The following is a 23,766-nucleotide window of genomic DNA, read 5'->3' as shown; positions in this document are numbered from 1 at the left end:
TACGACCATTTTTTAAAAAAATTTTTTTAAGTTTGTTTATTTTTGAGAGAGAGAGGGAGAGAGTGAGCATACAAGGCGGGGAGGGGCACAGAGAGAGGGAGACACAGAATCCGAAGTAGGCTCCAGGCTCTGAGCTGTTAGCACAGAGCCTGATGCGGGGCTCGAACTCACAAACTGTGAGATCATGACCTGAGCCAATGTTGGATGCTTAACCAACTGAGCCACCCAGGGACCCCCCGTTATAACCATTTTTTAAGTGTACAGTGGCATTAAATACATTTCACACTGTCTCACTTTTTTTTAAACTTTTTTTTTTTTAATATTTATTCATTTTTGAAAGGGGGGGGCGAGGGGGCAGAGAGAACAGGAGACAAAGCAGGCTGTAGGCTCTGAGCTGTCAGCAAATGTACCTGCTGACAGGTACCTGTCAGAGCCTGACACGGGGCTCGAACCCACAGACCGCGAGATCATGACCTGAGCCGAAGTCGGATACCCAACCAACTGAGCCACTCTGGCGCCCCTATGTACTCACTTTTTTAATTCATTAGGTGAGTTAATGCAGTTAAACAGATGATTTGGTCTCGGAGGCCATTCTGTCTTTTTAGAAGTCACTTCATACATCTTTGCTCTGATTCCCAGGGAGTGGATCTTAAAGTTTCACCCACAAGGGCAGTCTTGGTTCCTTATTTCCAAAGTTCTAGCAGGCTTGTGGTCTAGCATGTACATCAAAGGGCCCACATAAAGGAGAAACGGGAGTCACTGTGAGAGGTACATGGGACCATGGCTGCTCAGGGACTCTATTTGTTTTGTTTCACCAGGCAGTCTTGAGGTGCACTTTCTCACCGTGTTGTTTGTTCCCTTGTAGAGAACACCATCGATGATCTGGCCACCAGCAGGAATGGAGCAGATTCCTCTGTCCCAAGTGGTAGGTTCTTAAAACAACCGAGGTTATGATGAGGGCTATCTGGACCATGAGGACATTTGTAATTTGGGAGCAGTACAAGGGCTTCCGCCTCCTGGTCTGTTTATCCAGAATTGGCAAACAGGGCTTCTGCCTGGGCTGCCAGCTTTTGGCTCCTTTCTGGCATCCTTACGCTGGGAGTTCACATTGCCCAACGGGCAAAAGGGCCGCGGGGTTCTACATTGCTTCTGGGTTGGCCTCTGCTTCTTCCTACAGGGCAAGGGACTGTGGATGTTGCTGTTGCCTACAGCTCAGGCCCCTTCCTTCTCTCTGAGCTGGCCTCTGCCTGCTGTGCTGCCTTCACTGCCCCACCCCACCTCTCCGTCCCTGGTCTGTCTCCTTTGTTCCCTGTCCTCCTTGCTGTCTCCCTCCTGTGCTGCGTCCTCTGTCTTCTGCCATCCCCGCCTCCATTCCCACTGCAGTCCTTGAACCTGAGCTTTGTGTTAGCTTGCTTTGTAGCGCTGACAGCAGCTGCCCCATTCCTCCTTTATGCTTAAAGGACTCTGCATGTATCGGGAGCCTGGGGTGAGTGGTCCAGATGCACTGGCAAGTCCAACCCAGCTTTCTTGAAGGCCAGTTCCCAGGCAGTGGGCTCCGCTGGGCAAGACTTGCTGTGGAGGGAGGAAATCTGCGCCCCCCGCCCGCCCCATTTGAGGACAGCTCCCGGGGCCAGTAGCCATGCACTGATTGCAGCCTTGGCTTTGGCCCTCTGGTTCTGACATCGGTGCTCACGTGTGAGTGAGCATTTATTAGTTCAGTGGTTGGCTGGCTTGTTAGAGTCACTCTCCAGTTTTGCTAAGCCAGGAATCCTGTGACTGTCCCAGCCATTGCTTTGTCTGGGTTCACTGTTTATTCACAGGAAGGCCTCCAAGGTCATCCAGAATCTCAGGCACTGGCTTGATAACTCTGGTTTCCACCCATCCTATTTCAGAAGAAAATATCCCAGGAGAAGGAGGGGCCTCCCTATGTCAGAGAATGAATGAACAAGACCATCTTCCTCATCGCCCCACAAATTGTGGCTGGGATTAGTTTGCATAGTAACCCCTGAGGCATAAGGCAGGCCTCTCCATCCAGCATTCATTCCGGTTTGTGTTGTAGAGCCCGTTAGGAGTGGGAGGTGACAGACCTGACCGTGGAGGGGGCTCCATTCCTGGTGGGTGCCAGCGTGTCGTGCTCCCTCAGTGGGCCCTGTAGACTCAGTCCCAGCCAGGCTATGTGTCCTGTGTCCAGCCCAGCCTCCCTGATCTGGATGTTTGTGTTTTAGTTCCCAGAAGGCAGGATTCTGATGACCTCGCCAGTGACATTTTCAACTACGAAGGTATAACTTTTAAAAAATATTTATGGGAAAAAAACATGTTTTCTTACTTCGTTGGGAATTGAGACACACTTGAGTATTTCCACTACAGAAGTTGTAGAGCAGAGCTCCCTGACCTTTCCCAGGTGGTAGAACCCACAAGGATGCCCCAGGCCTGCAGGAAGTGGATGTGCCACAGCATGTAGGCGGGAGCTTGACTTTAGAGAGGCGATACGGCGTGAGGTTCTGCCTCTCACCACCCGCATGGCTGTGGGCAGATCACTGTAGCTCTGCCTCTGAGTCCCTTACGACAGATCTCTTTGAGACCAAGAACAGTGCCCGACTTAGAGTGATCTCTATAGCAACAGAGTCCGGCTGTAAAGAGAAAGATACTTGAAAACATGGAGGAGTGTCAGTTGGGCCAGACTGGCCACGTCTGTAATTTATAAGTTCCTTTAGCAGAGAGTTGTTTCTCTGTTGGCAGCAGTGTGACTGCTCTGGAGCATTCCAGCTTTGTTTCACGCCTGGGCCCTGCTAATCTGTACTCCTTGGGTTGTGTCACTCTCAGAATACTGCACTGCCAAAGCAGTCACTGGGCCTTGCCGTGCGTCCTTCCCACGCTGGTACTTTGATGTGGAGAAGAACTCTTGTGACAACTTCATCTACGGAGGGTGCCGGGGCAATAAAAACAGCTATCTCTCCAAGGAGGAGTGCATGCACCACTGCTTTGGTGAGCCTGGCTGAGTCCTAAAGCCAAGAAACGGTGGGTGGATGAGGCCACTGGTCCATTTCCCCATCCCTAAAAGGAAGGCCTTGGAAATGCTGTCCGTTGGACTCTGCCATTCTCTGGCGCACTTGTGGGGAACAGGTGGGCTTTGGGCCCGGCTGTTGCACAGACATGTCCTAAGCCCCCACCAGGGTGGCAAGGCCCTCAAAAGAGCTGGAAGAAACCCCTCAGAAAGAGCCTCCTGGGCACACCTAGTTGCTGGCAGCTCTGGTGGGGAGGGCTGTGAGCTGTCCTGAGGGTTGTGTACTCTCTTCTAGGCAAGCAGTTGTATCCTGTCCTACCCCATGGCACTAAAGGTAAGAAGCCTTTGGCCCTCCTCCACCTGCTTTCCCTGACCAAGCTCAGCTGTATTTTGCAGGCTCTTGTTGTCCTCACACGTAATCCTTCACTGTAAACACCTTTTTTGGTTGAGAGTCATGTTTCTGCACGAGAATGGTCAGGCAGCTTGGAACATATGGTGGATGTTTGTCCCACTATGCAGTGTAATGAGTGGGGGCTGAAGGGAGGCGGTCTCCGCCCAAGCAGCCCCAGGGTGACTGGAGGACAAGTCCTACTATTATTGTAAGTAAGACTTGTGAGGTCTGCTGCACATGGGCCTGAGACTGGCTCCAGGTTTGGAGGGAACTTTGCCGCTGTGGGGTGTACTGAGCTGGTCCCTGGTGACAGGAAGCCGCAGAGCCCTTGCTGTGTGTGGGCAGAGCGAGGTAGGGCCAATGCTGTTGTCCCCAAGCAGTCTGGTCTGACAAGACACCTGGCCTCCTCTCACTTTTGTTTCTGATTGTGAGCTTGAGTCACGGATGGTAGTGTTTGCACAAAGGACCTGCTACACTGGTTTGACCTCTTTCCACCTACTTCCCTGTTAAGGAGCCCTGACCTGGCCTGCATGTCTGCTGTTTTAGAGGAGGAGCGAAGCTAGAATCTGGTTTGCCAGGCGCTGGGATGCAGAAAACAGCCCGGGTTTGGAAGGTTGGGGGTAGAGAAAGAATTGCCCCTGTCAGTTCTGTAGCCAGAAGGGGAGAGGGAGCCAGGGAGCTGTCACAGAAGGCCACATCCTTTAGGTGGGGCCCCACCTGAAAAAAAGCATCTTCGATGACCAGTGAGACTGCAGTGGAGCAACCACTGTTAAATTTACCTGGGCAATTAGCACGAGGGTCCCCTCCCGGCCCCGCTCCGAATACGCCCTTGCCTCCACCCTTACTTCATTCCATAGGCAACCAACCACCCCAGCCACCTGCAGGGCCACATCTTTCTCCAGCTGGTCAGTGTGCCGTGTGAACACAAAACCTTGGGGTTTTATGTTCACACACTTGCCAGAGGTGTGTGATTTTTACATCATGGTACACAGTTTTTGGCTTGGGACTCCTGTATGGGTTGCCCTGAGAGGTGGTAGGAAAATACAGAGTTGAAGTGAGGTTTCCTTGTTCAGAGAGAACACAAATACCCACTCTGTGTGCACATAGCACGACGCTTCCTTTTTTCAGTAACCTGCTTCTCCAGACTCTAGAGATTCCTTGAGGACTCCCCTGGCGGGCAGTGCCAATTGTCCACACCCTCCCAGGTGGGAGTCACAGGGGGTCTGGCAGAAGGGCTGCCAGTCCTTACCCTTCGTGAACTGTGTGCTGCCCTGCTCTGGCTGTGGTCCTTCTCATCCTGCCGGTTCTGAGGCCTTTTTCTCCTCCCCAGTGGTGGTCCTGGTGGGGCTGTTTGTGATGGTCCTGATTGTCCTGCTGGGGGCCTCCGTGGTCTGCCTGATCCGGGTGGCACGGAGGAACCAGGAGCGCACCCTCCGCACCGTCTGGAGCTCTGGGGACGACAAGGAGCAGCTGGTGAAGAACACCTACGTCCTGTGAATGCCCTGCCAGCAAGAAGCCGCCCTTCCTCGGGTGTCCCTGTTGATGAAGAGAACCTGGGAAGGGAGGGGAGACAAGTGCAGAATGTGTGTGTGCTTTTTAAAGTAGAGTGATTGGTTTGTATTTGTGCGATCATTAGGGCTTCGGGTCTGTTTATTTCTCCAGAAGGTAAGAGGGCTGCTTCCTGGTCTTCCGGCTGGGCCTGCTTCGAAAACCCTCTCAGAGGTGGGTTCTGTCTCACATTGCAAGTGGTCTGGCCCCAAACCAGAGTCGGCTGCTCTTCAGTTTAGTTCTTTGCCCCAGGTATTAGTTTTCTTTGCTTACCTTGAATCCTGTAGTGTCTTTTCCCATCACAGAAGTAATGTTTTAATAGTTTTCTTTGTTTTTTGATTTGTGTGTGTGTGTGTGTGTTTTTTAAGTAAGCAGTAACAAATGTTTTTTTTTATTAGGCTTCTGAAAGGAAGAGAATAAAATGTACAAGCTTAATAAAAAGGGCCTTCCCTTAAATTTCAGCAAGTGTTTTTTTTTCTTTATGGGACTGCTGATTTAAACTCTACCAAAATTAACACAGGATACTATGTAAGATGTCCCATTCTAGAAATGAACTCCTTAAAAAAAAAAACTCATCTTTCAGATCTTTCTGAATGAAATGCATCTTACATTGCAACTGAATGCCTATAAAATTTGACCAAACAGGGGCACCTGGGTGGCCCAGTCAGCTAAGCATCTGACTTTGGCTCAGGTCATGATCTTATGGTTTGTGGGTTTGAGCCCTGCCTCAGGCTCTGTGCTGACAACTCAGAGCCTGGAGCCTGCTTGGGATTCTGTGTCTCCCTGTCTCTCTGCTCCTCCCCTGCTCACACTCACTCTCTCTCAAAAATAAACATTTTTTAAAAATTTAAAAATTTGATCACTTAGCCTTACCACCTGTGGTAATCTCTGATATTTCCTTACTCTGTTTCACTTTTTAAGGAGTGCCTGAGTGGCTCAGTTGGTTGAGCATCTGACTCCTGATCTCAGCTTAGGTCTTGATCTCAGGGTTGTGAGTTCAAGCCCTGCATTGGCCTCCATCCTGGGGGTGAAGCCTACTTAAAAAAAAAAAAAAAAAAAAATTCTAGCCATACCCTACTGAATTGATTTGTTTTTAATAATTATTTTTTTAAGTATATTTATCTGTTTTGAGAGAGAGAGAACACGTGAGAGGGAGAGAAAGAGAATCCCAAGCAGGCTCTGCACTGTCAGAACAGAGCCCGATGTGGGGCTTGAACCCACAAACCGTGAGATCATGACCAGAGCCAAAGTCAAGAGGCAGACGCTTAACTGACTGAGCACCCCAGTGCCCCAATTTTTATTTTTTTATTTTTTAAATAATGAGACACTATGAACTGTAATCCACACCTTGAGGGCACAGGAGGGTGGGAGTGAGGAGGCATCCTATCCAGGGGAAGACAGACCTTCCTGAGATTGGAGTGGTTTTGACTCCAGTCACTTTGGCATCCATGGTTTTCATCTTTTCCTGTAGCTCTGCAACCTTCCTCAGGTCTCCCACGTGCCCCTGCAATGAAATGAAGACAGGGTACTGCCTGGCTGAATTTGGCTTCCAGACTTGGCCCCAGTTGTGCCTACCTGTGAGTGTTCCCTTCCTGTCTCTAGACTCTGGAAGCCCTTCCTTCCTCCCCATCTTCCAAACATATAGTCCTGAGCATGGAGCAGCATCAGGGCGACCCATGGGGTCAGGCAGGCGGTCTGGGGCTTCTACCTGTGGAGGTGACTCAAGGAGGTAAGGTGGGCCTCAGTCTGGGACTGGATAGAGGTGACAGTTTTGGAAGTTGCTTTGGTCCCCTTCCCTTCACCCTTCCTAAAAATCCCCTCAGGCTAAAAAGTTCACATTCTGTGCATTAGGGTAAAGACTTGCATCCCGTTGGGCTTAGAAATGTATTCAGAGGAAAGTTGGGCAAAAGCCTTCCTCATTTGTGGAAGACCTTGCTTGTTGGTTCTGGCCTCTCCCTGCCAAGCATTCTAGGCAGCTTGGCAGTCTAGCCTCGGAGATGATGGTGAGCAGCTGAAACCTGCCTGCCATGTCCCAGATAAATTGGGACCCAGCTCTGGGAGAGCCTGTGGTCCAGGCAAAGAGGACCTTGAAACTGGGAAGAGACTCTCCGCCCACTGTTCCAGGTGTGCAGCAGCGAGCAGGCCGCTCAACTCCTCTGAACCTCCAGCTTCCTCACCTGTGCCGTGGGTGGGTGTGAGGGCCACATGAGATCACAGGTATTAGGTTGCCCAAAGTAAGTGCTCAGCAGGGGCGCCTCCTTCATGGGGCTGGTGTCCACCTCTGCCTCCTCAGTAGCCAGCAGCTCTCCCCTACACCCCCCTGCCACTCCATGCGCCACCCTCAAACCCACTCATGGCTTCCTGTGTGGGACCTTGAGTCCAATGATGCCTCTGGCTGACCAGGGGACCTTTCCACCTACATAAACAAGAGTTGTCTCTCCTTCATAACTGAGTCACGTGAAAGAAAAGAGTTGTTTTTGGATTTTAAAAGAAACTGTTGGGAGTCACTTTAAAGTAATTCTTCCGCAGTAGGAAGATCATCAAGTGAATTCTCTTTAACACCATCAAGACCAGTTGAGCTTTTGTAGGTTTTTCATACAGTGTACTCTTTATGTTTCTGACACAGAAGTTGTCACTCTGACTCACTTGTGCGGAAATGTGTCCCATGCGTCTCGTGGTTTGGGAGGCCCCCACGGCCCCACTTGCTCCCGGCTGATTGACTACATTGGACCTCTGGACCCCTCTTGGTCTGCCTGTGGTGTCTCACTATTCCACTGTTCCCGTGTGGTCAGTCAACTCCTGCCGGGCCACTGTGGCCCTTGAAACTAGACTGTGCCTGTTTTCGACTCTCTGGACCATCTACAGGCTAACAGTATTGGCTAACAATGTTTGTTGGAAAGGCTGCCCAGCAGTGGGCCAGTAGCCAAGGCATTCAGTGGTCATTTCACAGCCTTTGTCATCCTTGGGCTCCTGGTATCACTAAGAGGTGGAATGGATTTTTAAAAAATCAACTCAACAAAGACCTGTCACTGTCTCCTCCTGGTGTATACACTTTAGTAAGGCCATTTGTTCACTGACTGTAGCTGTCCCTAGAATGGGACCATTATTTCTAGGCCATCTCCTGGGTAAAGACCAAGTCAAAGGGGCTGGGAGCTACATAAACTGTTTGGAAAATTTGGGATTCTTTCCTCCTCACTGCTGCATATGGTGCGTCTTTCCCCCCTAATGTCAAGCCCTCCTGATTGGTGCATCCTCGGGGGGGGGGGGTGGGGGGTGGGCAGGCTGACCACAAGGGCCCTCAGAGATTGGAGTTAATTTTGAAGAGTCTGTTTGGATTCTCCCTGGGATGACTGGTCCTGCATCATGAAGACTGGGACCACTTGGTCGTTGAGTGCCCTGCATACCAAATCTCCTGCAGTGGTCCATGTCGTTGCTGTAACTTTGTAAACATGCTACTAGTTCATTCTCATGTGACCTTTACAAACAAAAGGTCTAAGGTGTGAGTAGGTGATAGAAGAGGTGACGCTATCCCTACTGGGACATGGGGTGCCTGGGGGGCTCAGTCAGTTAAGCTTCCGTCTTCAGCTCAGGTCACGATCTCAGCTCATGACTTCAGTCCCTGTGTCAGGCTCTGTGATGACAGCTCAGAGCCGGGAGCCTGCTTCTGATTCTGTGTCTCCTCCCTCTGCTCCTCCCCAGCTCGTGCTCTGTCTCTGTCTCTCTTTCACAAAAATAAATATTAAGAAGCAAATTTATACCTACTGGACAGGAAACCCTCAGGGACAGAACACCTTAGACCCTGATGGTAGGAGCTGCAACCAGTGCTCCGTCCTGGAGGTCCAACACCACAGCCTGCCAGTCACCTGGCCTGCTGAACCCTGCACCTGGCAGTGTGGCCTGTCCTGGGCGTTTCTGCTGTGCCCGGTGCCATCAGCAGCAGCTCCTGAATGTGATCCCCACCCTGCAACGTTTACAAACACACGGACCTGCACAGACTCGTTCCACTCTGGCTGATAACAAAATCACACACTTCAGATGCCCAGGGAGCCGTGGCTTATGCTGTACATAGTGATTGAGGCTACAGTACTCCGTGGCACTGCCCATGTGCTGGTGTTCAAGTCAGGTTTAGCCAATCCTGAACCAGAATCAGTGCCCTGTGCTCCAGTAATCCGTGTGTTGACATGTGGGAAAGAACGAGCCATAATGTCTCCCCATTGCGCACAAGGGTTGCTTTTGGGCCTTGTAATTGGTAATGACGCCAAAGAACCGAGGTCAGTCTGAAGTCCCTCGGGTGGATCCTAATGGATGATAAGATTAGTGTTGGACTCCATCCTGACGTAGGCCCTGCTGCTTCACAGCTGGAGGCTCGACGACAGGCCGGCCTCCTATCAACAGGACTCACCGACAGGCCGGCCTCCTATCAACAGGACTCACCGCTGCTTGGAGTCTTGTTGAGATTGCTTTAAATGCTGCGTGAGACAAACAGTGATTCGATCTCGGGTTCTGTTAGATGATTAATCAGGGTGGCATACTCGTGTGAAAATTCACCAGGAGCCAGGAGGGGTGGCTTGTCAGGAGAGGTGTGTCTCATGCAGCTACAAGGCTTCCTGGGTGTGCCAAGAATATGTGACCCTGCCAGCTGGTTACCTGGGCCACTTCTCAGGGTTGGGTTTGCAGGGAGTGCCTTTCGGGATGAGGTAATGGCTCCCTCTAGGACAAAGAGCAGGCTTGCTTGCTGCTTCCTGTGAAGCAGAAGGTTCCCCAAGCTCTGCTGTTGTAATGCAACTCATTGCCCCCATCGGGCAAAGGAACCCGACACAAGCTGATGCTTTAAGCTGCTTGCGGTAATAGAGCCTTTTGTCACTGACCCAGGAATCTCAAGGCTTCTGCCAGCATTTTGGAAACAGTTACAGGCTGACTTACTGGCTTGCAAATAGAGTGAAATCAAATCCCAGACACAACAGTCAGCTGAGTGGTGGCCAAGCCTGGCTTTCCCTGGCCGGGCTGTCAGCCCCTTGGCACATCCCAAAGGGTGGCCCATCAAGATGTTCTGGTCATTAGTTTTCCAGAATGTACAGGGCCAGTGCAGCACTTCTGTGGGAAAGTAAACAGTCTCTACATACTGTGTGCTTAAAGTCCTCCATCTCCTGGGATGTGGTTAAGTTCAAAGAAAATATTCCAGAACAGGGATTATGATGTTTATAGCACCAGGACACTCTGTTCATGTCAACTTCAGGAAAGAGATGAAAGCAGACCTTGCACAGCAGTTACTTTTCCAATGAGCAAGGTCAGTCCTCAGATGAGGAGCACAGGACCCCCACGGAGGACTGTATCCCAGCAGCCCACTCCCCCTTGGCTTCCCTGGCCACTAAAGTTGGCATCCAGCAACCTCTTCATAAATTGCAGTGATTAAATAAAAGCTTTAGGGCCTCCGTGACTCTCCAAAGAATGTCAGCTGGAGAAATGTTAGAGGAAGGGTAAGCTGATTTAGTAGTGAATGACCATATTGCAGGACAGTTGGGGATACAAGTCCCTTTTTCCTACAAAGAAGGGGTTGCTTGCACCCTCAGAACCAAGTCATTTTAGGCAGAAATAATGTGGAAACACAGGAGGGCAGAGCTGTTAAGAGATCAGGGGCAGGCAGGGCCTGGGGAGACATAAGCTACTGTCCCCGCACCTGTTAGCATGGTACACAAATACTCAATGGAGGGATTATTTTCTCAGAAGCAGGACAATCTTTAGCCCTCACCTGTTTCTCATCAGGCATTTGTGTTCACCTTCCAGGCTTTAATCTGGTGTCCATTTGTCAATCTTCTGGGTTAAAGCAAGGGAGTAAGTGTATATTCACTGCCACCAATAGGGAGTAGTGACAGGATCCCGCGTCTGTTTTCCCTCTCTTTCTTCCAGGAAAGTCCCCAGGTTTTACCTCGGTACATGGCTACCCAGCTAGGAGCTGGGAGGTCATCATAGTCTCCCCTGCAGCTAGACGTGACCATGTGTCTGACCTGGCAAGAAGGACATGTGCTATTTCCGAGTGAGGTCCTTAAAGGAGTTGGTGTGCCCTCCATTTGCCCTTTCCCTTCCCAACAACCCAGTGATGGAAGCCAGCTTCCCTGTATGTCCAAGGGCATCCCTGGAAGGATACAGGACAGAGGAAGGAGCCCGGGTCCCTGAGTGATTCTGTGGGAGAGAAAAGTGAAGCTATCTCGTTAACGCTTTCCGCTCTTTTCCACACCCTAACTGCAATACAGTTAGTACGATACAGTCAGGAGCGAACAGAGGGGAACTTGGAGGATCAGGCCGTGCCCTTCCCCAGAGCCACTCACCCTCCCCACAATCTTAGCAAAGTAGTAAAAAGCCAGCCACTTCATCTTGTGTCTGGAAGGCCTCCCACTACTGCTCTGCAACCTACTAGCTCAGTGTCGTTGGGTGTAAAACCATCTTTTTGAGGTTCAACTGCCTCATATAGAACATGGGATCCTACTGCCAGTTTAATGAGTAATCTTAGGAGATTGTGTTTGTGAATAATACAAACTACCGTTTATTGAGCATCTACTTACCTTGTGCCAGGCAAAACCATCACTTTCCGAGGGAAGTCTTCCACCGTACAGAGGGCAGAGCAGGCAGAGTGGTTGACGTAATTGTCCACAGAGCAAGAAGAGAGACAGTGAGGACTCACCTGTGAGCAGACTGACCTCCACAACCCATGCTCATAGCCACTCTGCCTGCTGTAACCTGCCATCACATTAGTAGAGTGCCTGGCATCAGGTAACCTCGCTAATTCACCAAATGACAGCACACACCCTTTCTGGGTGCTGAGCAAAGCAGACAAGGTCTCCAACCCACGTGGAATTTACGTTTTGCCTGGAGAAACATTTTTTCTCATATCCTGCATCTAGTTGTGGGCAAAGCCACAATCATGATTCACCACCTCTTCTCACTCAGAGTAAAGATCAAAGATCTTTGATGTACGAGTTCCCCCACTGTCCGTCCCTCCCGACCTACATTTCCCCCTCCATTCTCACTGCCATTCTGAACTCCTTGCAGCTCTTCATCACACAGGTACATTCCTGCCTCAGGACCTTTGCACTTACCATTCCTGCTGCCTACAACACTTAATGTGCTTGCATTTGCTTACCTCCTCATCCAGATCTTTACTCAAAGCTTTCCCTGTTAATTCTTATCTGAAATCCAGCCTCTTCCCAACAGACCATATAGTTATTACCTAGCCCCCTTTTTGGCAGCATTTTTCTTCTTAGCACATACTACTTTTTAAAAAGTAGCTTTATTGAGGTGTGAGTTACATAAAACTCACCCATTTCAAATGTGCACCTCAGTGGTTTTTAATAATTTTACCAAGTGGTGCAATTATCACCATCAGTCAGTTTTAGAACATGTTTTCATCCCCACCCCAATAAGATCTCTCATGCTCAGTTACAAAGTCAGTCCCCGTTCTCCACGCAGCTAGCTCCCAGCAATGGCTAACCTGCCGTCTCAATAGCCCTTCTCGGAACACTTCCCATGAGTGACATCCTACAATACGTAGTCTCTTGTGTCTGGCACCTCTCACCTCGCATGTTTTTGAGGTTCACGTGTGATGCGGTATACGTCAGTTCGTTCCTTTTTATGGCTGAGTAACATCCCAGTATAGATACATTTTATGTCCATTTACCAGCTGATGGGACATCTTAGTTTCCATTTGTTTCTAACATTCTGTACATTTTATGGGGCGCCTGGGTGGCTCAGTCGGTTGGGCGTCCGACTTTGGCTCAGGTTATGATCTCACTGCTTGTGAGTTCGAGCCTCGTGTCAGGCTCTGTGCTGACAGCTCGGGGCCTGGAGCCTGCTTTGGATTCTGTGTCTCCCACTCTCTGTCCCTCCCCTGCTCACACTCTGTTCTCTCTCTCAAACGTTAAAAAAAAAAAAAAAATTAACATTCTGTACATTTTACTTTGTTTCCCCCACTGGAATCTCAATTCCATGAGGCTGGAATTTTTGATTTTGTTACCTCTGTATCCCCAGCACTTGGACTGTGCCAGGCACATAGTAGGTACTCAACAGATACACGGTGAAGGAACTGAGAATAAGGATAACTCCAGATAGAAGTAAGCAAGGACTATGCTGACCATCAAGCAGGGGAAAGAGGTTAAAGGGACGGGCAACGTGGAGCCGGCAGTGAGAGCAGGCCCCTCTGAGGAACCCACTCCGGAGCAGAGGCCGCAGTGCACAAGGCTGATCACCCCCCGTTCATCATCATCCCCGGGCCTCAGTCATCACTGCCACCTGGATGCCAGCCCTGCCTGCCCGCTCCTGCAGGTATGGCAGCCCAGCTCCTGGTGGCAGGGCTGGGCCAGGGAGGGACCCGCAAGGACACAGCCTCACAGCAATGGGAACAGATGGCTCAGGTCTCCCAGCTTCGCCCTCGGACCGACTGGCCAGGCCCGGCGCGAGGAGGGCAGACTGGATTCAGGGGCTGTCCCTTCCCCTGAGCGTTCACCAGGTGAGCCACAGGAACCAGGCAGAGCCTTGGCCGTGAGCCACACTGTCTGGGTGTGAATCCCACTTCTAGCCCATTCGCACTACATTGCCGTTCATCATCTTACTTCAATGTTTGGTCCCTCGGTTTTCTCATCTGTAAAACAGGGATAATAACAATACCCACCTTTTAACTGAACAAACCAAAACATTATTTTACAAGCACTTACTCTGTGCCAGGCACAGTCGTAGGAAACTAATCTTTTTGATCCTTACTATAACCCCATATGGTAGCTGCCATTTACAGATGAGGAAACCGAGGCACAGGGAGGCAAAGCAACTTTCCTGAGCTCACACCACTACTAAGTGGTACAGTGGGGCTTCTAATCCAGCAGGCTTATTCCAAGTTCATGCTCTTCACCCCTTTGGACACTGCTGCTCACAGAGCCATCCATCCAGGGGTCGTTGAAAGTGACTTCATGAGTGTGAAACCTTTGGAACAGTGCCTGGCATGTGGTAAGTACACAGGGAGTGTTAGCATTATGACGGGACATAGGGCACGGGGAGGCACCCTCCCTCTCGTTCCTTCAAAAGCAGGCATCTGACCCTTTTGAGGGAAGCAGATGACAGTTCTAGCCCCCTCCCCAGAGGTCTACAGCTAGCTGCTCATACACTGCCCTCCCAAACCCATCCACACGGTCCCCCCTCACTTGCCAAGTCCACCAGGTGGGGTGGAAATACAACAATTAACTGAGGAAATCCCCATTTCCCACAGAGAAAAAGTTGGGTGGTCCTGGGGAGGGGCTGTGAGTCAAGGCTAAGGACTCTGAACAAGGCTGGGTGGGGCTCCGCAGAAGTCCTGGGGCAGGCAGCTCCCATGCTCCTCCCCACACCCCTCCCTCTGCCCTCCTGGCACTACAAAGGCCCTCCTGGCGCTCCCCACATACCTTCTCTCACCATGGAGTTCGACCTGGCTGCAGGTGCGCTCCAGGGAGGTGGGGAGTTTGAGGGGCAGGGGGCCAGATGGAAACCCAGAAACCTCCTCCAAGGGCGCATCTCCTTCGCCTGGACCAGCCCACCCGACTTCTCTCTCCACAGCCCTGGACTCCACCTCCAAGAAGCCACAGGGGACAGCCCAGGTGGGAGACCACAAACACAGCACCCCCAAAGTTCAGGGCCCGTCAGAGGCCGGGGCGGCAGATAAACCGAAGGTAAGTCACCTCAGGACCAGGCACGCGCCTCCCGGTGTGAAGGTGGGGTGTTGCCTTTGAACCCAGGGTCCCGCGAGCGTTGGGGCTTCCAACCTGGGGGCGGGGTAAGGGGTCCTGGCCTCACTGTCCTGCCTCCAACTAGCATGGCCACGGTCACCGCAGCTCCTCAGACTCCAGCAGCAGCAGCAGCTCCGGCGACTCGGACGTGGAAGCAAAGGTAAGAGGCTTTCCCCGCTCCCACCGGCATTCCAGGTGAGGGCAGAGTCCCGGCCCACATGCCGGGCGATCGTTCCACCGGTGGAACCGTCTCTCCCCTCTCCCATCCCCACCGCCCTCGGCCCCACAGCCTCACGCTGCCGCGTCGGACAAGCACAAAAGCACAGCCGGCAAGGTCAAGAAACCCAAGGTGAAAAAGCAGAAGAAGAAAGAAAAGGCGAAGAAAGAGTCTCCTCACTGACCCACCTGGGCGGGGGTCTCATTAAACCTTTTCTCGGCCGGACGGCCGCCTTCCGGTCTCGAGGTGCTGTGGTGTGCCGGCCCCGCCCCGCCCGCCCCCCTGCCCCCCTGCCCCCCTGCCCCGGCCTGGCCTGCCCCCTGCCGGGCAGCCGCGCGCGCCGCCAAGGAGAGGCCGCCCACGCCGTGCCCATCACGGTTTATTGTTTCCTGAACAGCGGCCGCACTGCGGGGCGGCCTGTGCAGCTGGAGATCTCAGCACCTCGGCGAGGGGAGGGGGCGGGGTCTCGGGAGGGGGGCAGCGCCGGTGCCAGGGCGGGGGCGGGGCCCCCGGGGGCGACGGGCAGAGGGGAGGCGGGCGCGGCCGCCCGGAGCAGCAGCTGGAGGCGGGGGCCGGGTCGCCCTCACCGCACCAGGTGGAAGGTGAGCCAGTACATGAGCAGGGGCTGCGCCGCCGCCACGGCCATGGTCAGGTACATGCGCAGCTGGTTCCTGGCGCCGCGCACCGGGACCCCCTCGGCCGCTGCCTCCGCCAGGATCTTCAGCCGCAGCGTCCGGATCTGGGGCGGGAGGGGGGTTCACCCTGAGTCGTCGGCCAGGGCGGGGCGCCTGGGTGTGCTCCCAAGCCCTGCCTCTCTTCCTCCACGGGGGTGGCTGGGCTCAAGTTTCTGCTCGTGGGGAGCCCGGGTTCCCCCCAAACCTCCAAACAGATGGCGAGGACTTCCTCCTACCCAAACCTTGTGAGAAAACGTGAGGGTTCCAAACTCCAACGGCAGGAGAGTCCCCTGAGTGAGATGGGGACTTCGTGGGGCACACCCTGCCTGAAGAAGTGGCTGGGCTCAGCCATGGCTGCTGCCACCGGCTTATGTTGGCCCGAGGACAATTTTTCAACACAAGCCAGGATGCTTTTAAAAAAAAAAACCAAACTTTTAAATAATGACATCTAAGCCAAAGTTTATCTGAGGGTCAGACTTGGTCAGTTTTTGCCCTCTGCTCCTCACATATGCTCACACTGCATCCTCCCAGTACCCTGAGATGCAATTATTCCCCTTTTTGCAAAAGGGGAAACAAGGTTAAAGAGGGGAAGTGATTTGCCTGGGACCCAGAGAAGCTACTGCCAGGGGTACTGAAACTTTTTTCATCCTAACAGACGTTGTGGCAGGAAAGCCCACCATGTAAGGAGTGTGGAGTGAGGGCAAGAGCCCACTTTAACAGCCCAGCGGGGCTCCTTCTCTTCTTTCAGGCCCAGCTTGGACACCCCCTCTTCCAGGAAGCTCTCCTGACTCCCAGGCTCGGGGAGCCACCCCAAGGCTGCTCAGTGCAGCAATGTGCCTCTTGTATCAATTCCCAACCTGACATCCTCTGCTTGGATGCCTCCAGGGGACCCCTACTCTGAGGGCTTGTGCCCTCAAGCCTCATCCTCCCCTGAACCCCAGCTCACCATGAACACAAAGATAGACACGCAGCACCAGCCCAGCACCAGGTAGTAGCCAATCTTCCCAAAGAGCAGGCCCATAAGGACCCCGCCAATCATCCTGGGAGGAGAGGGGAAGGCTGGTCTGAGGGAGAGGGCTCAGGGCTGGGGCTGGCAAGGGGGAAGGGGGAGGGGTACTTACCCAACATATTTGTAGCCCAAGAAGGCCACCAGATCGATAGTGGTGAGGTCGGTGTTGACAGTGACCAGGTAGAGACTGAGCAGGATGGCCAGCACCTCCAATGTCAGCCAGGCCAGCGCAGAGCTCGCCTGCAGCCCCAGGAGGTCTGGGGAGAACCTGCCGGCACCAAGCTCTGTCACTTGGCTGACCGGCTCCCACCCTCCCAGAGGATCCACCTGCAGACAGCCTGTGTTGGGTGGGTCTAGAGACTCAACAGTGACCAAGATGGATCTGGACCCTGCCCGCATGGAAATGTCATCCCAGGGAAGGCTGACCTGTCCTCAGTGACAGCCCAGAGAAGCGAGGGCTGGGATGAGGGAAGCACAGGGCAGGGGAGTTGCTGGACCCAGCTGGGAGAAAGTATCAGAGAAGACTTCCCAGAGGAGAGGATACCTGAGCTGAGGCCTGAAGGAATAAGCAGCTGACTGGGGAAGAAGGGCCATGGTCTCTGCCATATCCCCAGTGCCTCAGCAATTAATGGGTTCTAATGACAATTGTTTTTGATGCCACAAAAGAAATGAACTGGGGCCTATGAGCAAGAGGTGGGGGCTTGGCCCAGGCTGGGGGATGGAAAGGCTTCCCCGAGTAAGTGCCATCAGAGTGGAGACGTTGCAAGTGAGCAGGTGCTGAGCAGGTGACGCAGGGAAGTAACATACTCCTGAGTAAAGGCCCCGGAGAGGCAGCACCAGGCCCTCTGGAGGATGGAAAGAGGCCCAGAGTGGCACAGCAGAACGAGGAGGGGCAGAGCGAGGCTGTGTGGAGGCCGTGGAGTGCCAGACTAAGGGGCCAGGGCTTGATCTGGGGAGGGGAGAGCTACGGGCAGCTTCTGAGCAGGGTGGGACTTGGCCAGGCCCGCATCCCAACAACACCTTTAGCCGTTGCCGAGGGGATGTGGGCAGGGCAAGCTGGTTAGGAGGCAGTGAGGACAAGCGTGATCTGGTGATGGAGGCTAAGAAGGAGGATGGAGTTAGAGTCGCCCACTACAGGTGTGGTGACAGGCTACACATGGGTGGAAAGCGAGGGAGGAGGGCAGGCTGACTCTGAGGGCGACACCAAGGGCCCTGTGCCAGGCTGACTGGGAGCACGGTGGCGCTGCCCTGAGAGAGGAGATCCAAGACACCTTCCTGACTGCCCCTCAGCCCCCCAGCCCTCACCCCGCTCTGCCTACTCCAGGCCTCCCTTACCTATCCTGGGTCCCCAGCGCCAGGCCAGCCACCAAGACATAGGTGATGAAAGCCATAGCTGTGGGAGGCAGACACACAGACACGGGTCAGAGGAAGACGGACCATCCTGGGCCACTAGGCACCTACACCTCTGCCCTAGACGTGCCCACCCAGAGGGAGGAGGGTGCCGGGCGGAGACGGGGAGGGTGAAACCTGGAATGTAGAGGTCAGGAGCATTGACGTCAAAGCGGGGGGCGACTGGTGTGTCCTGCTGGTACTGTACTTCCCAGTCCTGTGGGGAGAGTGGGGGGAGCAGCAGGACCCCCAGAGCTGGGCTCCTGCCGCACGGCCTCCAGACCCTCCCTTGAGGCAAACCCACCCAGCCTGCCCCTCCCTCACACCGGCCGGCCGCTGACTCACCCTGTACCCTCCACCCCCACCCGGAGGCCCTCCCTCCTCAGACCGTGTTCCCCTCGGTGGAGGCAGTGCTGACCTGGTGCAGGTAGGGGAAGAAGAGCAGGCCTAGCTTCTTGCCCACGTACATGGTGTCCACGGCAAAGTAATACTTGAGCTTGGTGACGGGGATGAAGCGGTCAATCTGGGGGGAGGGAGAGCCCAAGCCTGAAGCCCCGGCCTCATGGCCCCCGCCTTCCCCCGACGCCCACCAGCCCAGAACTCACGTTCTTATCCACCAGCTCCTTGCCCTGTGCGGCCAGGCTGCTCCCGTAGGCCATGGCCATGTTGGACACAGGATCGGCCAGGAAGGCCTCCTGGGGCGATGCAGAGGCTGGCGCGTAGCCCAGGCCTCCAGGTGCCCGCTGGGCCCCATAGCCCCGGCTCTGGGCCGAACTTGTGTCATCGAAAAGCTGGTGGGGGTCAGCCATGCCCGGCTGGGACACCGGGATCCTCCGCTTTGACGCTGCAGGGGAAGAGTGGGGAGCCTCACTCATTCTGCAGGTGCTCTCCTCTCGCGGCAGTGAGGCGCTGGTTTTGGTGTCAGATGGGCCACCCAGTCTAGTGCAGGCAGGCTCTGTCTGCCCGTCATGTGTCCATCCAAATAACAGTGACGATACACTGATGGCTACTATGTACTTGGGCTACTGTGAACAGAATCCTGTACCAAGCCTTTTACCAACAAGGTCTCTGTGTCTCCCTTCATGCCCTCCTTCACTTGTTCGCTCCAGCCACACGGGCTTCAATGTTCACCGGAAACACCAGGCCCGCTCCCACCTCACGGCCTCTGCTCCGGCCGTTCCTCTGCCTGGATGCTTCCCCCCCTCCCCTCCGCCAGGTCTTGGCTCTGTGGTGCCTTCCCACCCGACCATCCTGTCTCCAACCGCATGTCCCTCGGCAGCAGGGACATCCCCTGCCGCCCACCCCCTTCCCTGCTTCACTTACATCGAGAACTCAGCGCCGGCTGACATATTAGCTGTTTTATTTTGTTCACCGTCTCCCCACTCAAATGTGTGCCTCCAAGGGGCGGAGCTTCGTCTTGTTCATGCATGAACCCCTCGCCCCTAACACGGGGCTAGGGCAGGTGCCTGACAAAACCCTGAGAAGCAAGAGGCTATCTCCACGTCACAGATGTGGTAACCGAGGCTCAGACAGGGTAAGTGACTTGTGCAAAGGGCCACACTGAGTGAGTGACAGAGCAAGAGTCTAGCCCAGGCGGGCCTGATAGCTAGGACAGTAACTGAACCACGCACCAGCACGCAGCACATACCAGGCTGTGTGCTCAGCACTGCGGATGAACTCATTCAGTCCTCACGGCAGCCCCACTTTGTGCCAGTGCTATCACTGTCCCCATTTGACAGACAGGAAAAGCGAGCCCCAGAGAAGTTCAGGCCCTTGCCCAAAGCCACTCGGACAGCACGAAGCAGAGCCGGGTGTCAGGTCTGGAAAAAGTCCCTCTGGCTTCCGGTGGGGAACAGACTGGGGTGGGAGGCAGGAAGAGGGGAGGAGGGAGAGGCATGGGAGCAGGGTGGGAATCGGGATGGCGGGGTGGGACAGTGATGGGGAGGGGGATGGGCCGCTTCTGGCCAGATTCTGGAGGGGGCAGGGATGGGGCCTGCTGGAGGTGGGCTTGGTTAGGGTAGGGTAAAGAAGCGGGAAGAGAAGGGAAATATGGAGAGGGCGGATTTGAACCCAGCACTCTGGCTCTGGGGCCCCAGCCCCTCAACCGCAAGCAATGCCACCACAGCAGATACTTACGGAGCTCCCCCTATGTGCCAGGCGCCCCTGTGGGCACAGGGAAAGGGTAAGAGGGTTACAATGGGATGGGGGAGAGGAATCCAATAATCTGTGTCCTGGCTTTGCACCTCAGTTCTCTCTTCTGTAGAACAGAGTCGACGGCCCAAGGCCAAGGGACACTTATAGACTCCTCAGCTCCTGGCCTGGCACGTAAAAAGTGTCAGTTCCTGTCACCTGTTATGGACTACTAGTCCCTCAACTCTTCCTCTCAGTTATCTGCAGCCTGAAGACAGACCCAGGTGTGCTCAATCCCACAGCAAGCGGCACTGGCCTGGCCCCTCATCCCCAAGGCCCACTCTCCTTTCCCCTCTCCCACTTCTGGAAGTTTTGGTGCAAGCCCTTCTTCCCTCCCCATCACTCCCCAAGCCCTTGATATTTGGGGTTCTGGCCCCACTAGCCTCCTAAACACCCCTCTGCACTGCCGGGCCAAGACTGTCAGCCACTGTCATCCGACCCAGGCCCTCGGAAGCATTCGATGCCACTATCCCAAATGCCAATCTCCAACTCTCTGCTCCCTTGGTTTCTGAGACACTGTACCTGACTCCTTCTCTTTCCTGAGCTCCACAAACACCTCCTGAGCACCCCTATGTCTTAGGCTCTGCTGCAGGCATGGTGGATATAGCAATGATCAAAAAGACAAAAACTCCTGGGGCACCTGGGTAGCGCAGTCGGATAAGCGTCTGACTCTTGGTTTTGGCTCAGGTCATGATCTCGCAGTTCACGGGTTTGGGCCCCACTCTGGACTCTGTGCTGACAGCGCAGAGCCTGCTAGGGATTCTTTCTCTCTCTGCCCCTCCCCCACTCTGTCTCGCAAAATAAATAAACTTAAAAAATTAATTAAAACGACAAAAACTCCTGCATTTGCGGAGCTGACGGTCTCGGGATGGGTCCCTCTCCAGCCTTGGCTTATTTTCAGCTCTCTGAAACATGTGGCCACATTTTCCACCCTTCTGGCTTTGCCTCTCACCTAGAGCAACCCCACCCACCCACGTGTGCCTTGGGCCCTGGGCTCTGTCTCCAGTTGCCACTTCTCTCCCGGCTCCACATCCATGTGTGGCCAGTTCCTGACCATGCCCTCTGGCTGCCCCTGGGGCCTCACGTCAGTGTCCAAGCCCCTGACTCCCCTTCTTTCTGACATCCAACCGACTAGTTGCTGGTTCTCGCCCACTGTGGCTCGGTGCTTATCCTCCCTTTTCAGACCTTGTCATCTTGAGCCTGACTTAGATGTCCTCCTACCAGGTCCCCCTGCCTATTCTTGCCCCACCAACCTTCTCTTCGTCAGCAGCCAGATTTTAAACGCAAAAGAGTATTTCGTGTCCGCTGCCGAAGATCAGTCCCCACTGTGTTGAGAATAAAAGCCACACGCGTGACCCAGCTACGCCAACCACCCTGGTTTGCCACCTCTCCTGGGGCTCACAGTGCCCAGTCGCACTGGCCTCTCGGGCCCTGACTCTGCCAAGCTCCTGGCCCACACAGACTTTTGAACATGCACGGCTATCCCTTTGGAACATCTGCCCACGATTAACACCTGCCAAAAGAGCACTCAGGCCTCGGCTCAAGTGTTTCCTTTGCAGAGACCTTCCTCACTCCTCAGTAGAAAGCACCAGCCTCACCTTGTTCTCATAATATCCAGCGTTCTTTTTTCCCTTCTGAGCATTTACCACATTTGCTAACTATATACACATTTGTCCACTTGTTTACTGGGTGCAAGCTTCCAACGCTTTTCCTTCCCACCACAAATCCCCTTCTCCGGTCGAATTCCTCACAAGACATACCTCTTTCAGGAGGCATCACTGACACGCCCAGCCTGGGTCACACGCCTTACGTGGACTACCACAATCCCTCCATCCCGGCCCTGACCCCTCTGCCTGTGCTTCCCCCATCAGGTTACCATCACTCTAAACTGCCGCTGTCTTCTGCTTTCTACTGGTAGTGCATGAGGACAGGAACCAAGGCTGTCTGGGCACTGCTGTGGCCCCGGCAACACCCACCACAGGGCCAGCCAGGCACCTTATTATTATGGTTGAAGACAGGAATGAGCACATGGTGCCTCTGAACCCCCATCACATCCTGGATTATTCCCTTTACAGCCCTAAGAACTCCCCAGATTTTCTTGCTGACTTGCTTGTTCCGAGTTTAGTGTCTGCCTCACCACTAAACTCTGAGTTGTAAGTTAACAAGGACTAGCGCTATGCTAGTTACTACCAGGTACCCAAATTCCAGCAAAGGGCCTGGCACAAGGGGAGCTGAGGCAGGACATGCTGAAAGAATAAATGAGATGTACGCACAGTCACGGAGATGAAGAAGAACTTAAAGAGAGATACAAATTAAGAAAAACGGGAAGAGGGGGTGAACAGTCTAAGATATATAGATTCAAATCTTATGTGAGAAGTAAACATGGTCCTCTGAGCTCACGAAGGGCTTGAACGCTGTCCTACGGAGCGTGGGCGACAGCCGGAGGCCACGGAAGGGTGGGGAGAAGGCAGCTCGCTAACTGCAAATGAATGAAAGTCGTCTTTTCCTGCACACCACACATTATCCCGCCCAAAGTTTTCTTCCAAAGGAATTTCCTAAAGAAAAGAAGAATCGACCCCAACGCGCCCCCTACCCGGACCTGGCATCTTAGCGCTGTGCACACCCTGAAGCTCTAGATCCCTGACCCCGTGACCTCCGACCTGCAGCGACCTCGCCAACTGCCGCGGCAGCCCCGCCACGCCCCCCGCCAGCCCGCCCGATCGCCTCGACCGGCCACGTACGCCACTTACGCTGCCGGGGCGTCCCCGCCGCCGCCAAGCCCGCCGGGTGCATCCTTCACCGCCGCAGCCGCTGCCGCCGCCGCCACCGCCCCAGCCGCTGTTCGAAATGTGCCCGCCCGGCTCCCGTAGCCACGCCCCAGCGACGGCGCCACAGCCAATAGGCATAACGATCGCATAGAGGCCACGCCCCTCGCGGAGGCCTGGACCAGTTGGCAGCGGGCAAGAGGCGGGGAGCGGAGACCCGTGGTGTAAGGCGAGAGTCAGCACTAAGACGGGTAGGTGGGCGGAGCCGAGGACAATCCAGGAGTAGGCGGTCTCGCGCATGACGAGAAATGTAGGTATCGGGAGAGGAGACTTCTGGGAAATGGAGTTCTCTATATAGACGGACGCTCAATTTGTATCACAGAGAGCACTGGAGAGCCAGAGAAGGGTGTGGAGCAGGAGAGGAGAGATCCATTTGTGTTCTCGAGGGCCTAAGAGGAGTTATGCAGACTCTTACGCTTATACAATTAAAATTACAATTTTAATTTTGTATTAAAGTGAATACATAGAGTGAGAAGAGGACACCCAATAAGTCCGGTAGGAAGAACCAGGGGTCTTTCTTTGGAGGTATCTTTAGACATTTACCCAGGGATTCATAAAAATGCTCTTGCGTTGTGACCTGGCTTCCCCTGTCTGCCAAAACCACTCTGCAACCTCCAGCAACACATCACACACACCCGCAAGTGAGGAGCCTTAAAAGTTAGGTTTCCTCAGTCTTCTCTCTGTCCCTCAGTCTCCCCCTTTTCTGTCCCTCGGTCTCCTCCACTTATCTCAGGCAAAAATAATGGTAGAAGTGACTTCTGGGCAGTGATAGCACT

The 23,766-nt window shown here is 53.9% G+C and overlaps 3 protein-coding genes and 1 long non-coding RNA gene across 5 annotated transcripts in view; 2 read left to right on the top strand and 2 right to left on the bottom strand.

Annotated features, from left to right (window-relative positions):
* The window catches only part of SPINT2 (serine peptidase inhibitor, Kunitz type 2), a 28,911-nt gene extending 23,507 nt beyond the window's left edge, over window positions 1–5,404 (top strand). The window contains exons 3-7 of the mRNA XM_040445985.1: window positions 866–925; window positions 2,226–2,279; window positions 2,824–2,985; window positions 3,300–3,338; window positions 4,726–5,404. Coding sequence (XP_040301919.1) covers window positions 866–925; window positions 2,226–2,279; window positions 2,824–2,985; window positions 3,300–3,338; window positions 4,726–4,892 — 482 coding nt within the window. The 3' untranslated portion in view covers window positions 4,893–5,404. The remainder of the gene's footprint in view (window positions 1–865; window positions 926–2,225; window positions 2,280–2,823; window positions 2,986–3,299; window positions 3,339–4,725) is intronic.
* Window positions 5,405–6,208: 804 nt separating this feature from the next.
* On the bottom strand, window positions 6,209–15,173 carry LOC121011513 (uncharacterized). Its single transcript, XR_005781637.1, has 2 exons — window positions 15,092–15,173; window positions 6,209–6,447 (listed from the first exon to the last, which is right to left on the bottom strand). It is a non-coding gene; the product is annotated as an uncharacterized LOC121011513 (long non-coding RNA).
* On the top strand, window positions 14,267–15,143 carry CUNH19orf33 (chromosome unknown C19orf33 homolog). Its single transcript, XM_040445984.1, has 4 exons — window positions 14,267–14,398; window positions 14,517–14,629; window positions 14,772–14,846; window positions 14,976–15,143. Exons 1-4 carry the CDS (start codon window positions 14,296–14,298, stop codon window positions 15,084–15,086), a joined length of 402 nt encoding a protein of 133 aa, XP_040301918.1. The 5' UTR covers window positions 14,267–14,295; the 3' UTR covers window positions 15,087–15,143.
* Window positions 15,174–15,264: 91 nt separating the features above from the next.
* Window positions 15,265–23,038, bottom strand: YIF1B (Yip1 interacting factor homolog B, membrane trafficking protein). 2 transcript variants are annotated; one of them, XM_040445983.1, is made up of 8 exons: window positions 22,916–23,038; window positions 18,581–18,819; window positions 18,394–18,498; window positions 18,114–18,192; window positions 17,922–17,979; window positions 16,699–16,854; window positions 16,524–16,617; window positions 15,265–15,642 (listed from the first exon to the last, which is right to left on the bottom strand). In XM_040445983.1, exons 1-8 carry the CDS (start codon window positions 22,956–22,958, stop codon window positions 15,487–15,489), a joined length of 930 nt encoding a protein of 309 aa, XP_040301917.1. In that variant the 5' UTR covers window positions 22,959–23,038; the 3' UTR covers window positions 15,265–15,486. The 2 variants fall into 2 exon arrangements, with proteins under 2 accessions (XP_040301917.1, XP_040301916.1); XM_040445982.1 differs by having other exon boundaries at window positions 22,907–23,013.
* Between the last annotated feature and the right edge of the window lie 728 nt (window positions 23,039–23,766).

The sequence above is a fragment of the Herpailurus yagouaroundi genome, unplaced genomic scaffold (assembly GCF_014898765.1).
Source record: "Herpailurus yagouaroundi ecotype Mexico unplaced genomic scaffold, PumYag 194, whole genome shotgun sequence".
NCBI classification, from domain to species: Eukaryota; Metazoa; Chordata; class Mammalia; order Carnivora; family Felidae; genus Herpailurus; species Herpailurus yagouaroundi.
This window is presented reverse-complemented; position numbering and strand designations above follow the sequence as displayed.